The following is a 13,161-nucleotide window of genomic DNA, read 5'->3' as shown; positions in this document are numbered from 1 at the left end:
CATGCATTTAAATCTTAAACCATTCAAATGAATCGTATTCCGCAAGGCGAATTCGACCTTGTTTTGATACGATCGGTCGTCCTGTATTCGGTCACTTCAGACCGGTATGTAGGGCGGCAGCGTGAGCGAAAAAGGCGATCGAATCGTTACGAACAAGCGGGATTCAGTCGTTCGATCCTATAAAGTGATTGATTCAAAGTGACCGAATCAATCGCGATTGGCACAACTGGTACTTCGTAGCTTTTTAATCGATTTTGACGATTTTATTGCATGTATTCAATGCAATGCAAGAAGAACAAGTGGCCCCTAACCTCAATTATTTAAACTTCTGTGCGTTAAATAACACTTTGGTTAAGCAGCTTTATCCGTTTTACCGCTCTATTCTTATCCAATGTAAATTTGTGTCACTGTGCCAACAAAAATGTCCCAAATTACTGAAGTAGTAACTGATGTCAAACGTCCAATATTCGGTAAGGTAATTGATACGTTTAAGCTTAAATTGGCTTAAATTAATCTCTTGCAGTGGAGTTCCAAAACGAATTTGAACTAGATCTCAATGCGAACATAAAGTCTCGTATTCTTAAAGATAAAATATCAAGAAAAAGAATTTTCGGTTTGGCGACTGAGAATATGGTGTACTGTGGCGAAATTAAAGACCAGGACGAACTGTACAACAATTTCCTGTTGGTTCATGATCCCACTGCTCGCGAAGTACTGTCGGCCACGCGTTACATTTGCTTTAAAGTCAGTTTGATTTGTTTTCAGATAAAATTATTACAAGTTGACAATTGTTCAATGGCACCTCTGTTGATAAGTTCAACCGTCAATACAAAATCACCCATCACTGAGCGATCATCTGCACATTTGAAGAAGGAGTTCGGTTCAAAACGCTCCAAACGTATGACTGAACAACAAGAGAGGTTACAGATGAACCTTGAGAATGTTAAAGAGCATTTGGAATCGACAGTCGCTGGTAAATTACTTCTGAAGAAAATATTACAAAACTCAGTACCAAAAAATTTATTTTAGATGTTGAGGTTACTCAGGTAGATTCGACCATGCCTGATGAAACCCATAGTGAATACATACCCAAAATCAACCGGAATGCGCCAGTGAGGGAGGAAGTTTACAAATTAGAGGACCTTGTTGATGGCAATGTACTCAATTCATTAAATGAAAAGGCTTCAGAAGTGCTTGATGGTGATAATCTGAAAAGCTTTGAGTAAGTTACTTCTGTTTGCACTGTTGGCATGTTTTTATTATTTTCAAAGAATAAGGTATAAGGATTCAATTAAACTTTGAAGTCGACGTCTCAAAAATTATAATTTGTGTTCTGTGTGTGTTTGGGTTGACGTCTTTGTATGTCTGATGATGCCTGTGTGGGCGCAACACGTTTAACATTTTACAAATAGGACTTTTTGAGACATCGACTTCAAATTTTAATTGAACCCTTATAGTTTTGCGAAGACAGGTCTCTTTGAGAATAAGGTGTTTTTGTACCTCTTATTTTTTGGGGTTATTTTACTTTATAACGTTTTCCCTTGTTAATTGATAAAGGGGAATGCTAGGTACTGTGTAATAAGCCTCCTGTTACTAAAATCTAAACTAATACCAAAAATATCAGATATTGTGGGTTATGAATTAAAAATATAATGGTTTTTATTTCATTGTACTTGAACCGTTACCTTTTAAATATTTTTCTTTGACTAGGTTTTTTCTTGTTTATTCTAAAAAACATCTAATGCATCTAATTTCGTTATACTAAAGTCATTTATATGGTAATAACATATTTGGTTTGAAGGAAAATGTGTGGCAGAGACGTTTAGAGTTTTGGTTAATTGGTTAGATTCAATTTTTCAAAAATGCAAAACACTGGAAAGTGCAGTTTGACGATATTGACGACATAGTGCTGTTGCGTGAAGTCTAAATCCTTTTTTAAATCCTAATATGTGGGATATAATTCAGAAACATGGTAGGTCAATAAAATTATTTATAAATTAAACGGTCTGTCTGAAACCTCATGTGGGGGTTGAAAAATATCGCTGAAAATAATATTTCTTATAAGGTTGTAAGTGTGATTCACGCCAAGTGCTCTTCTTAACCTCATCAAACACACTTCTCAATCCATAGACACAATTTTTTGTTTTAAATGACAAAAAAATCCATCCCAGATTTGATCTAACTTTTTGATAAAGTCATATCAGGTTTAAAATTCATTCAAGAGGTACAAGAAGTCCCTGTTAACCTACACTTTGTGAGTTTATCTTCTTTTACTATGGGATTCTCTTTTTGTTTTATTAGGTTAGTTTTACCAATCAAATATATAGCTGCTTATTTCAGATTGATACCGTTCGTTTCTGCTGCGATAACAATTTTGAAATTATCACCATTTACGGATACAAAGAAACATGAAAGGTGCAAAATTCTACTCTACATTAATTATTTGGCAAAATATGCGATCACTCCAGTGAAAAACATGACGAAAAAATTTATTATCTGTAACTGGTCCCATTTGGTGGACACTCACATCAAGCAAAATTTTTCTGTCAACGGGTAAGATGCCTACTTGATAAATTATGCACAGACAATAACTAATAAATTTCAGTCAACGACCTCTTAGCATGAAAGACAAGTGCCTCAGCTATATCCTTGTGTTGTACTTGCTGGCTAAAGACTACGAAGCGGATTTGGAAATACTGGCCAGAGATTTAAAGGTGGGAGTAAAGAAGCTGATCGAGATCTCCAGAGTTTTAGCTTTCAGTCAGTTGGCCAGTAAAAAGACTACTGTGACTTTAAAAGTACCGTTACCTCCTCCGGTAACACCCTTCATCAAGAAAAGAAAACCTTAACTCATTTATTTTTTTACGAGATGTAAGTCCTGGTATAGACAATACAATTTATACATGTATATTTAGTAGATATAAATTTTTAACCGGTAATTTCATGCAATTTTTTCTTGGAATATGGGCTTGTTTTGGTGCAATTTGGTTTGAAAGGTTGTTTTTAAAATTTTGATACTATAATAGTGGGGTTGTTAGTTTTAAATCGCTAAATTTTATTCAAAAATGTGTTTACCACGCACCACCACAAATTCTTTATTGACTTGTTTTTATTATAATTTATAATTTTATTGATTATATTGATTATATATTGCTAGTTTTTTAAAATTTTTGCTTGCAAGTACTCGACTTGCAATGAGTAGGTTTTACAGTTGCTTGTTGAACATATTTAGAATTTAAGAGTCATCTTTCGTTGATTTCGACTTAATTTACATTTTTCAAGTTTATGAAAACAAACGCTTTGCGCCCATTTACACGCAAAAATTTGAGAAAAAATAGCCGATAATTTTATCTGCCAAATTTTTTGGAATTTGGTAGTAGACACCTTGCAATATTTGCATGAAAAAATTCATGTGAAAATTGTATCGTGTCTACCGGGCTTAAGTTATGTTTGTGATTTACTATATATAAATGTATATTTTCTTTTATAATAAAATGACACATGACTGCAGAGATGAAGTTTAATGATCCTACCCTACGTTTATCGATACAACATCGAACTGACAACTTTGTTTCTGTTTTTAAGCCACGATGAGCACAAATTAGAACGTAAGTGTCCTTTATGTATGACGTCATTAGGTGTGATTGTGCGGAAACGCGAATGTCATCGCGACGTGTATGTAACGGGTTCAAAACAAACAACGTGAAGTTGTGGAACACATTTATTTTCCTTAAAATAATCGATAATCAAAAAATAACGATCCAAGAAACTTAACTACTGCAGTAAAGATGTTTTATGAAACGCGAGTTCTCATCATATTACTTCATTTTTTTTTTCAAAATCTACGAAAAGAATACGTCCACTTTGGACTACTTTCTCCTTTGTATAGATTCAAATACACAAAAAATACTTAGTTCTCTGGCACCCCGATTGAACCAAGACAAGCTTAATTCGACCGGACTGCCTAAACCTAGAATGGAAAACGCTAATAACTGAAACGGGTCCATACATTTATATTTTCACTTCATATGTAAATATACCAAAAAAAAATTACAGAAAGAAAATAGTGTGACAGTAATAAAAAAAAACTTGACTAGAAAAAAAACTAAACCGTAGTGACTCGATATACTAACAAACATTAAATACTTACAAATCTATTTATTTAATTTTATACACAACAGACTTTACCGCATTTTGATTCAACGAGCGGCGACGCGTAGGCGCGCGACATCTATTTACGGCAACCATCGCATCCAAGTCGGGCAGAAGTAAAAAAAAAACTATTAAAAAGCATGAGTACCCTACTCAAAGTAACAATAGGACGCTCTACGTTCGACCACCGATCACAAATTTGACTGTAAAATTTTATTTTCACTCGACCCGAGCACCCATGATGCGCATCATGTTGCAACGAACGGAATTTTGAGGTTATTTTTAATGTTTACTGGTGGACTTCCTTTCCGGAAAACATGTGCGCCACCCGTAGTAAACGCCCACTTAAAACGTTTTAATTGACGATAAAAGTGCGAGTGCCGAAACGCGCGTGCGCGTCGTCCTCGTTGCAGGTAATAAAAACACGATTATATACCACATGTATACGCTAACTTTTTGTTTTATTTTCTCTCAGTTAACTAGAAACGGATGATTGCATCTGGTTTACACGACTGAAGTGTATCTTGACGCGGGCGCCTGTTTGTAACCGGACGCCCTGAAGCAACGCCCGCCGTCAGGGCGCCCGATACCGAAATGGAGATTAAACCGAAAACGCAAAAAATCTCGTCAGGAATGTCTCGCTGAAAATGCACATTTTCCTCACGAACGCTACACCCTAATTAAATGGTACTGAAGCTACGTTTCATATTTAAATATTACTGTAAAGCGCCATATATTATTATATGTACACGTTAAAATGGATAAGTTCAATATATATATTATTCTCTTCAACGTTTCCCGTTCACTCTACAACCTTAGGTTGATCTACGCGACGCGGCGACCGCGCCAGGCCGCCCCGACAGAAAAAGAAGAACGAGCCGTCCGCCTCCCTCACAGTTAAGACGAGGCGACCGGTCGCGGCCCACTCGGATCGAAACAGGTGGCGAATCTACTTGAGCGAGACGACTTTGTTGCTTTTGGGTCCACAAATACCTTATACATCGTTCAGAACGGACAACTAAAAACCCTAATATTGTATATGTATGTATATATGTATGTATATATATATATATATATATATATATATATATATATATATATATATATATATATATATATATATATATATATATATATATATATATATATATATATATATATACTTTGTTCTTAATAAAAATTATATATAAATATAAATAACATTTCTTTCTGTTTTTTTCGACTAACACATTCTAAATTAAACAGACATATATATACAGCGCGGACATCGGGCTGGAGGAGAGGATCCGATGCCTTGTACGAACGAAACCAATAGGAATTTGTCAACTAAACGACGTTACGGGTACACCCTGTATAGCTAAGTCGGGAATAAAAAACCTTAAAACGAGAATAAATGCGATTTTTTTTTCATAATGGCACAACATTGTATTTTGTACGAGAAAGTGTGTGTCTGTGTGTGTGTGTTTGTGTGCAATGCAATAACGTCTTGAGTGAGATACGTTTGGGTTTAAAGAAATGGAAATGTCATTACTCCACGAGAATGGTCCTGATAGTCTTGGTTCATAGAAGGATAAGAAGCGGAAAATTTGTGAGCCTTCAGGTTCACTACAGAGAGCGAAAGAGGAAGAGAGCTAATGATAAAGAGAAAAATAAACATTGAAATAATGCGAAAATTTTGCATAACTCTAACGCCACAATTATACTGTGATTAAGAGCCAACACCCAAACCAAGTAATGCGTTCTTCTTCTTTACTTATATCCGAAAAAACGGGGCCGAATAATCCGCGAAGTGTGGCCATAAGAAATAAAAAAACATCTTTAGGAAACATATCGCTCACTGGGTGCACCATAAAACTCACACATTTGTATTTTAACAATGAACAATACCAGCATATAGTTATCTTACTTCAGTTCCGCTAGAGAGAGTTAGTGCCACTTTTGAATTTCCCGCGGTTTTTAATTATCTTAGGCGCACAACCGGCACTGCCTGTGATCGCCGCAGTGTACCCTAATGTTGGTAAAACACGCGAAGAAGACAGGAACTCCTTATAAAGTCGTGAGTTACAATATATTTTTTTTTATTTTAAAAAGCTAGTAACTCAAACTTCTATTTGGGACAGTTCAGGCGATATTGTCAAAAAAAACATCTTTTAATGAAACTGACAGAAGCATAAGCATTACGCAAATAAAAATGCGAGCAGGCGCGACTTTTACATCTTTTGAAAATGTGAATCTAGACCGTGCTTTTCGAGATCTTATACCAATTGCAACGAAAAAGTTTAATGACTTAATGGATATCCTAAAAAGTAATGCTATTAAAAAGAAATCACAATCACTTTAATAATAGCTTGAAAAGCGGCAAAGACTGAAATGTCACGGGTTTTTTTAGTTACTTTTAAAAATAGGACTTTTTGTTTATTTTCCAAAAACCAAGTCAGTTGGTTATCAGCTTTTGTTTAGATGCCATGATAATTCTTGTTTAGGTGAGTTTAGGTGCCAAAGTGTATAATGCACATTTTTAGTGTTTTATTAATTTCCAGTTTGTTTTTAAGTTACTACGTATTACATTTTTATACGTATTTTTATAATAAAATGATGTTATAACTTTGATCTACTGATTTATTAAGAATTTTTTTCTCAAAATATTGCAATTTAATTTGCTTGAACTTGATGTGCGCAAAAAAAAACAATAAACGCACAAAATTTAAAAACATTTTAAAGGAAACCTCAAAAAATATTTTTTGTTTTAAAAAGAGAATAATACTACATATACATAATATATAATATATAACTACATATAAAAACATATCACTAGAAATTTTGTAATAAGTAGGAGGGTTGATATGAGTTATCTCAATATTTCAAGTTTTATTATCCTAAATCGTTGATTTTCTAGGAACTATGGCACCCAGTGAGCGATATATAAGATATGCTGCAATCAAAAAACGATGAAATTACTGATGAACTTGATGATGCCGCGACAAATTCATGTACCGTTTCAATACGACGTCGCGAGTATGGCAGACGCTGTGTAATATACGCGATAACATGATAACATTACCCAAAGGCAATAACGTGCGCGTTTGCGCACATAGCGACTAGCCTGAAACTCTCTAACCTCACAAAAGACGTTAAGGCGTCGCCTTCGCGTGTAACGGCGGGTGATAATTCGGACGAGTTGTGCAATATGGCAAACCGACTTGGTAAAACGGCAATGTGCGTGTTGCAATATTCGAGAGGTGAATCAAGAAACGGTGCGGTCGAAAACGGGGGGAGGAGATTGGTTGAAAAGGAAAAAACGCCGCGACATTTCTGAACGAAACATAACCCCACTTTCGACTCGTCGGCCGACGGTTAGGTGAATGCGGGGAGGCGGCGGGCACAGTTACCCTCCGAACACCGAGAAAAACGTCCTTGGCCGTCAAGGTTATGTTCTCGTTCTTAATAGAGGCCACAGTTACGCAGGTTGTTCGCGATGATGACGTCGGTAACGGCGTCGAACACGAACTGAATGTTGTGGGTGTCGGTCGCGCATGTCATGTGGCAGTAGATCTCTTTGGTGGTTGATTTATTTTTGGCCTCGAACTGGGCCTGGATGTAGGCGGCCGCCTCGCCGTACTCTTGGGCGCCTGCAATGGGCCAAGTACAAAACTATACGCGCACGCTCTATTGCGTCAAATTTTATTTTATTTGAATTACGAACAAGTTGATAGATCCTAGCCTATATTCTGTTTCTTAACGCGCGGGCTCGTAAAATTTGGTGGTCTTAGTCGTATTTCATAGGGGTAGTATTGTACCTATAATGATTGTCAAGGGTTCAGGGAGCGGCAGGTAGATGGCCTATTGATAGGTTGGCAATGCTAGTCGGTAGTTTGAAACCCTATAATAAATTGATAACCTCGTATAAATGGTAACATTGACAAGCTACAAAGCTTTATTTTTCTTCTCTCTGAAATTAAAGTAAAGTAGTGAAATCAAATGACTATAAATCTCTGTGGCTTGGTGCTTAAAATTAGATTTATAATTACTTTCCGGCAGTTGTTGACAAAGTTAGTGTTTTTGAATGTGTTGCTGAAAAACGGCTTAATAAAATAGTTGAAATGTGTTGCAGTTATACCGGATTGTCCCCGGCCCGATCGGGTCACCAAAGAGAAGTACAGGAAGAATAAATAATAATAAATGAGGATGAAATAATTGCCGTCAGAAGAAAAATACACTCGTTTTACTTAACAAAAAAAAAATACTTGCCTTGGACAAAATAACGCCCGAACGGAAAAAAGAGAATTTTATTCCATCTACGCGCAGGAAGAAATTGAGGAAAACTTTAAGATAATAAATTTCTGTTAAAAAAAAACTCGAAACTGAAAATCACTTTTAAAAAAGAACGATGAAATTATCTGCTGGCGACGACGATATTTGAGAGCTGTTAGACAGTTTTCTATTGCAGGTAAATGAGTGTGTCCCTAATTTTGGAACCATTAAAAACTGAACTACGGAAAACTCTTATTGCGATTTATCTGAACTTGACAATATAACCTTTAAGTTGTCAACACTCTTTAATGATCCCTGGTAATTGTAAATTTACATGTTTTTCCTCTCTCGCATTAAGAAACTTGGTATAAACCACTATCAACTTCGTATTTTACGTTAAAAATTGTGTATTACTTCATTTTTGGGAGCTAAAAAATTTTTTTTCTTCTATTCATATACTTTCAAATAACGGAAAAAAAGAACAACGATCGCCTTATAATAGGTGACATACCTGTGTATTCCGGAAAACATATGGTTAGCGGCGATTTCCTGATTTTCTCCTCGAAGAGATCCTTTTTGTTCAGAAAGAGGATGATAGAGGTATCGGTGAACCACTTGTTGTTGCAGATCGAGTCGAACAGCTTCAAGCTCTCCTGCATCCGATTCTGCGAGAAGAGAATGTTTTTTATCGTTAAAGAACACGAAAAAAAAACTGTACCATCAGTGACCTCGCTTTAAAACCTGCTACGGTTGATGTACTTAATATTTAAATTTTATTATTAAAAAACGGTGACAAATCAAAAAGTTTTTTATATTCCTTTTCGTTCTCTCGATTGACAATGCTGATACTATTTAAGAAACTTCTGGATTCCTTCTGGATCGGTTGCTATTGAGTCGAACGTTTCCGTTAACTGAAACTCAGTTTTAGTTAAGCTCTGAAGAAGCCAAAAGAATGATTGGCGAAATGTTAGCAAGTTCGACCCAACAACAACAACGCAGGCGGAATACAAAAGTTTTGTAAATAGTATTACAGTAGCCTGTGGAAGTTTCTTTGAAAAATTGACAATGTTGATAGTTATATGTAGTGTAATCCCAACCTCTGTCCGCTATATAATGACTGACTGACGGTGGCTGTAAAAAACCTAAACTACATTGGTCCGCCCACTGCTGTTTGGTGAAACCAGTGAATTCAAAACAAACAACATTTTTTATTTAGATACCAAATTAAAAGTAGTATTTGTGGAAATACTTACCTTTTCTAATTCTCTAGATTTGGTCCTATCTATTATAACTTAAGTGTTTTATTGAAAATATTCACTAATTAATAATTATTATTCCAGGAATCCCTTTAAATATTTGTTATAATAACCATCAATGAAAAGCCATGTTCATTCGCTGTTAACTACCTTTTGATTAGTCTTTATATTTAATGCAAATGCGTCTTCTAATTTTAATTATTTCTTATGGAGTATTCAGAGTGGAATGATGTGGAATGCCCAAGATGAAAAGAGATACCACTCGTTTCATCTTTGTGTGATATTTAATATAAGATCCTGTCTATCCTTCTTTTATTAATGTAGATTGCTTGCGAACCACTTTACCATGATGAAAAAGCTTTATTACTTACCGGTCTTTGACTTTAAATTCACATCAAAACATTTATCTGAATATTTATTTAGATACAAGAAAATGAAAAAAAGAAACAAATCTTGCTATGATGCAAAGTTAAATATTCTTTTATGCAAATATTTATAAGCAAATGAAATCGTGTTCGCTCAATCTAAAAGAAACGCAACAAAAAATGGCCGCCTTTTAAAAATAAAAATGACAAATCTATATCAATTATTATAGTTTATCTTTCCTCTACAAGTTTAAAATTGTATTTTATTTATTACATACTCGAAGTAACCCAGTTTCACCAAACTATAAAGATTCATTCGGTCGGTTCGAGTAGTGTTTTTCTTACATTTGGTTAATCGATTGAAAATAGAAAAAAAATGGGAAAGAAAATTGGAAACGCCGCTGCGTCGATAATAAAACATAAATTTTAACGAAAAAAGTCTCACCGTCGTCTCGTCCTCGTGCAGAACTTGATCGTACTCGCTCATGGCGACGCAGAATATGATCGCGGTGACGTCTTCGAAGCAATGAATCCATTTTTTTCTTTCGGACCTCTGACCTCCTACGTCGAACAATCTGAAATTATTTTCAACGAAATTTTAGTTCGCAACTCCGAATGAAAGAACCTCAATGAATCATACTTTACTGCTCTGACGTAGAATATATCCTAAAAAATATTGGACACCTAAGAGTATCTACATCAATAAGTGGGCAACAAACAATAGCAGAAAAATGAGGGAGGGAATTCATTGCAGATAATAGAGGTAATTAGTGGAAGTTTAAGGAAAAATGATAATTAATGGCAATTAACGAAATATAGTGAAATTATAGTGGTATTTAGGTATCGAAATATATGCAGAATTTAGTTTTTTTAGAAAAAAAAAGATGAGGAATGATATATATATATATATATATATATATATATATATATATAAACAAAAACTATTTGTGAAATAATATTTAAAAAGGTTTTTTTTACTTACATTATTCATTTAATAAAAAATCAATGCAATGGCAACGGCTGTTGGGGCAGTGGAAATTGGGGTAATTTAAGTATTATTTTGTAATTAGTATACACAGATTCCCTACTGAAATCCTCCTCGATAAATGTTGATAAACAAAATATAAAATAAATAAAATAAATTGGATTAATAAAATCATGGATCGTAATTTTACATTAAACAACCAAATAAATACGTTTGTTAAGCAGTTAAGTCGATGCGTGTTAGAATAACTCCCTACCAAATTTATAAATCAAACAAATATGTAGATAAATACATATGACACAAGACAGGACGAAATTCTGTGACGCATCCAGCCTACGCCGCTGACGTCCTTTGGTAGAACTCCCGGAATTAAGGTGAACAATATTAACCTTTATCTGATAGGTTGTCATGTTATGTCATGAGGTCTTTCCGGCGATAACAAAAAAATGTTTCAAATTAACCTCACTCACTTGAAGTTGAGATTTTTAAAGGAAAAATGGACCTCAACGATGCCGGTAGTTTTGACGCGCGTTCTCAATATATCCTGTTCAGTGGGCTGGTAGTCCTTTGCCCCTAACCGGTCTAAGCCGTCGAGGAAGCTGAAAACAAAAAGATCGTTAAGCCGTGCGACGAACCACCTCTGACTCCGCTCACTATTTGGCCGAGTCGTTAAGCTGGTATTCGTTGGATCTTCCGAAACATTCCTGCACACCCGCGTCGGCCCATAACCGTTTCATGGCGGCCAACAGCTCCTCCGAGAACGGTTCCGTGTCTTCCATCCGTTGGATGACGTCGAAAACCATTTTGCCGTCCAACTGTAAAACAACATACCGCCACGCATCGCAGATATTCCTATTCGAAATTTTTCGATAGACATTTCCGAGTTTCCATGACGTCATTGTCTATGCCGCTGACATGTGTTCATTTTTTCGGTTTAAATCTGCAGCTTCGAACCAAAGAGCTCGACCTCTGGACGGAAAACTAGTTCCGAAGGGAAAATAAGTAAAAAAAATCAAATTTCTTTGAGGTCAAAAATATATATTTATAAAGTTTTTACTAGGAATAGACCTAAGTACGCAATGACGTCATGAAAACTGGAAGATATCCTGTGTATTTAGTTATAAAGGGTAAATTCCTACTCGTGCTTTTGTTATTTAATTGCGAAGCACGACAAAAAATTTCAAATTCTAACCTCTCGCTCGTTGTTGCCATAGCTAATTCCGAGGTTTGGCATCGCTCGTAGGATGGCAACCAGCGACTGTATAGTGTTGCTGTACACCACCGGACGATATTGCTTGAAATCTTCGGGAGTGAACCCGCTTTCGTGGATAATTCTGGAAGAGACACAAAATTGCGGTCAGAGGAACGTAAATTTCCACTAACATATTTTTTAACTAAAATGCCTCCCCATAAGAAAAGACCTGGAGGGAATCATGCGTCGAAAAATTCTATATTAAATGTTTATTATTTAAAATTTATTGTCTCTATTTTCTATTGGTGCTGAACGGATTTCCAAACATGTCACGCGAAACTGCGTTGGTGCGGCCGACTGCGAACAATCTTCATGTCCAGCGGTTAATCTGTGGTCCCCGTCAACGCCCACTGCCGCACAAAAGAAATGAATGAAGATATGAATGCACAATCTGATGCAGACGATCTCCGATTTCACCGGAAAAGTGTGGGTCGTGTCCATTACACATATCGCGCCAATTTATTATTGATTTCAATTTCCTGTAACGCGCCGCAAAACAATCCGTTGGGTGTCGACGACTAGGGGAATATTAATTTCTGGCGCGCAGCACCGGACTCAGCCCACGTTGGCGTACTAGATAGCGAAATTGGTCGCGATGGACCGCTTCTGGACTGGTTTTGTCAGAGGCCAGGTTGAAAGTAAAAAGTTCTTAACTTCATAAATGTTAATATGCTACATAACAAATTATTTAGTTATGATATTAGTGAGAATGGATTTAAATGGTTCAAATCTTTTTTAAATAACTCAGGTAGTAAAGCTCAGGGACTGAACCAATAGTTACATCTCAGAATCTAGGGCGATTTTCTATCACTTTTTGCTGAAAGTTACCTGTTGTCTTGTCCTTTCCAAATAAAAAAAAACTTTTAGTCGGACTTAGCAATAAGCAATAAGGTAAGGGTA

At 35.7% G+C, this 13,161-nt stretch overlaps 2 protein-coding genes across 6 annotated transcripts in view; one reads left to right on the top strand and one right to left on the bottom strand.

The window, feature by feature from the left end:
* Positions 1–319: 319 nt before the first annotated feature.
* On the top strand, positions 320–3,504 carry LOC132702714 (DNA-directed RNA polymerase I subunit RPA49-like). The gene is made up of 6 exons (XM_060671458.1): positions 320–470; positions 524–711; positions 766–973; positions 1,030–1,222; positions 2,341–2,553; positions 2,606–3,504. The coding sequence occupies exons 1-6, from the start codon at positions 422–424 to the stop codon at positions 2,847–2,849; spliced, it is 1,095 nt and encodes a 364-aa protein (XP_060527441.1). The 5' UTR covers positions 320–421; the 3' UTR covers positions 2,850–3,504.
* A 202-nt stretch (positions 3,505–3,706) lies between these two features.
* LOC132696185 (guanine nucleotide-binding protein G(o) subunit alpha) overlaps positions 3,707–13,161 on the bottom strand; it is a 64,385-nt gene continuing 54,930 nt past the window's right edge. For all 5 annotated transcript variants that reach the window (XM_060660879.1, XM_060660896.1, XM_060660905.1 and 2 more), the window contains 6 exons: positions 12,202–12,343; positions 11,664–11,824; positions 11,480–11,608; positions 10,470–10,599; positions 8,915–9,068; positions 3,707–7,781 (listed from right to left, as the gene is read on the bottom strand). In XM_060660879.1, the coding sequence (XP_060516862.1) occupies positions 7,594–7,781; positions 8,915–9,068; positions 10,470–10,599; positions 11,480–11,608; positions 11,664–11,824; positions 12,202–12,343 (904 nt within the window). In that variant the 3' untranslated portion in view covers positions 3,707–7,593. The remainder of the gene's footprint in view (positions 7,782–8,914; positions 9,069–10,469; positions 10,600–11,479; positions 11,609–11,663; positions 11,825–12,201; positions 12,344–13,161) is intronic.

Source organism: Cylas formicarius, unplaced genomic scaffold (genome assembly GCF_029955315.1).
Source record: "Cylas formicarius isolate icCylForm1 unplaced genomic scaffold, icCylForm1.1 PGA_scaffold_10__41_contigs__length_53128322, whole genome shotgun sequence".
Lineage (NCBI taxonomy): Eukaryota > Metazoa > Arthropoda > Insecta > Coleoptera > Brentidae > Cylas > Cylas formicarius.
Note: the sequence above shows the minus strand (reverse complement) of the source record. Positions and strands in the feature narration are given on the sequence as shown.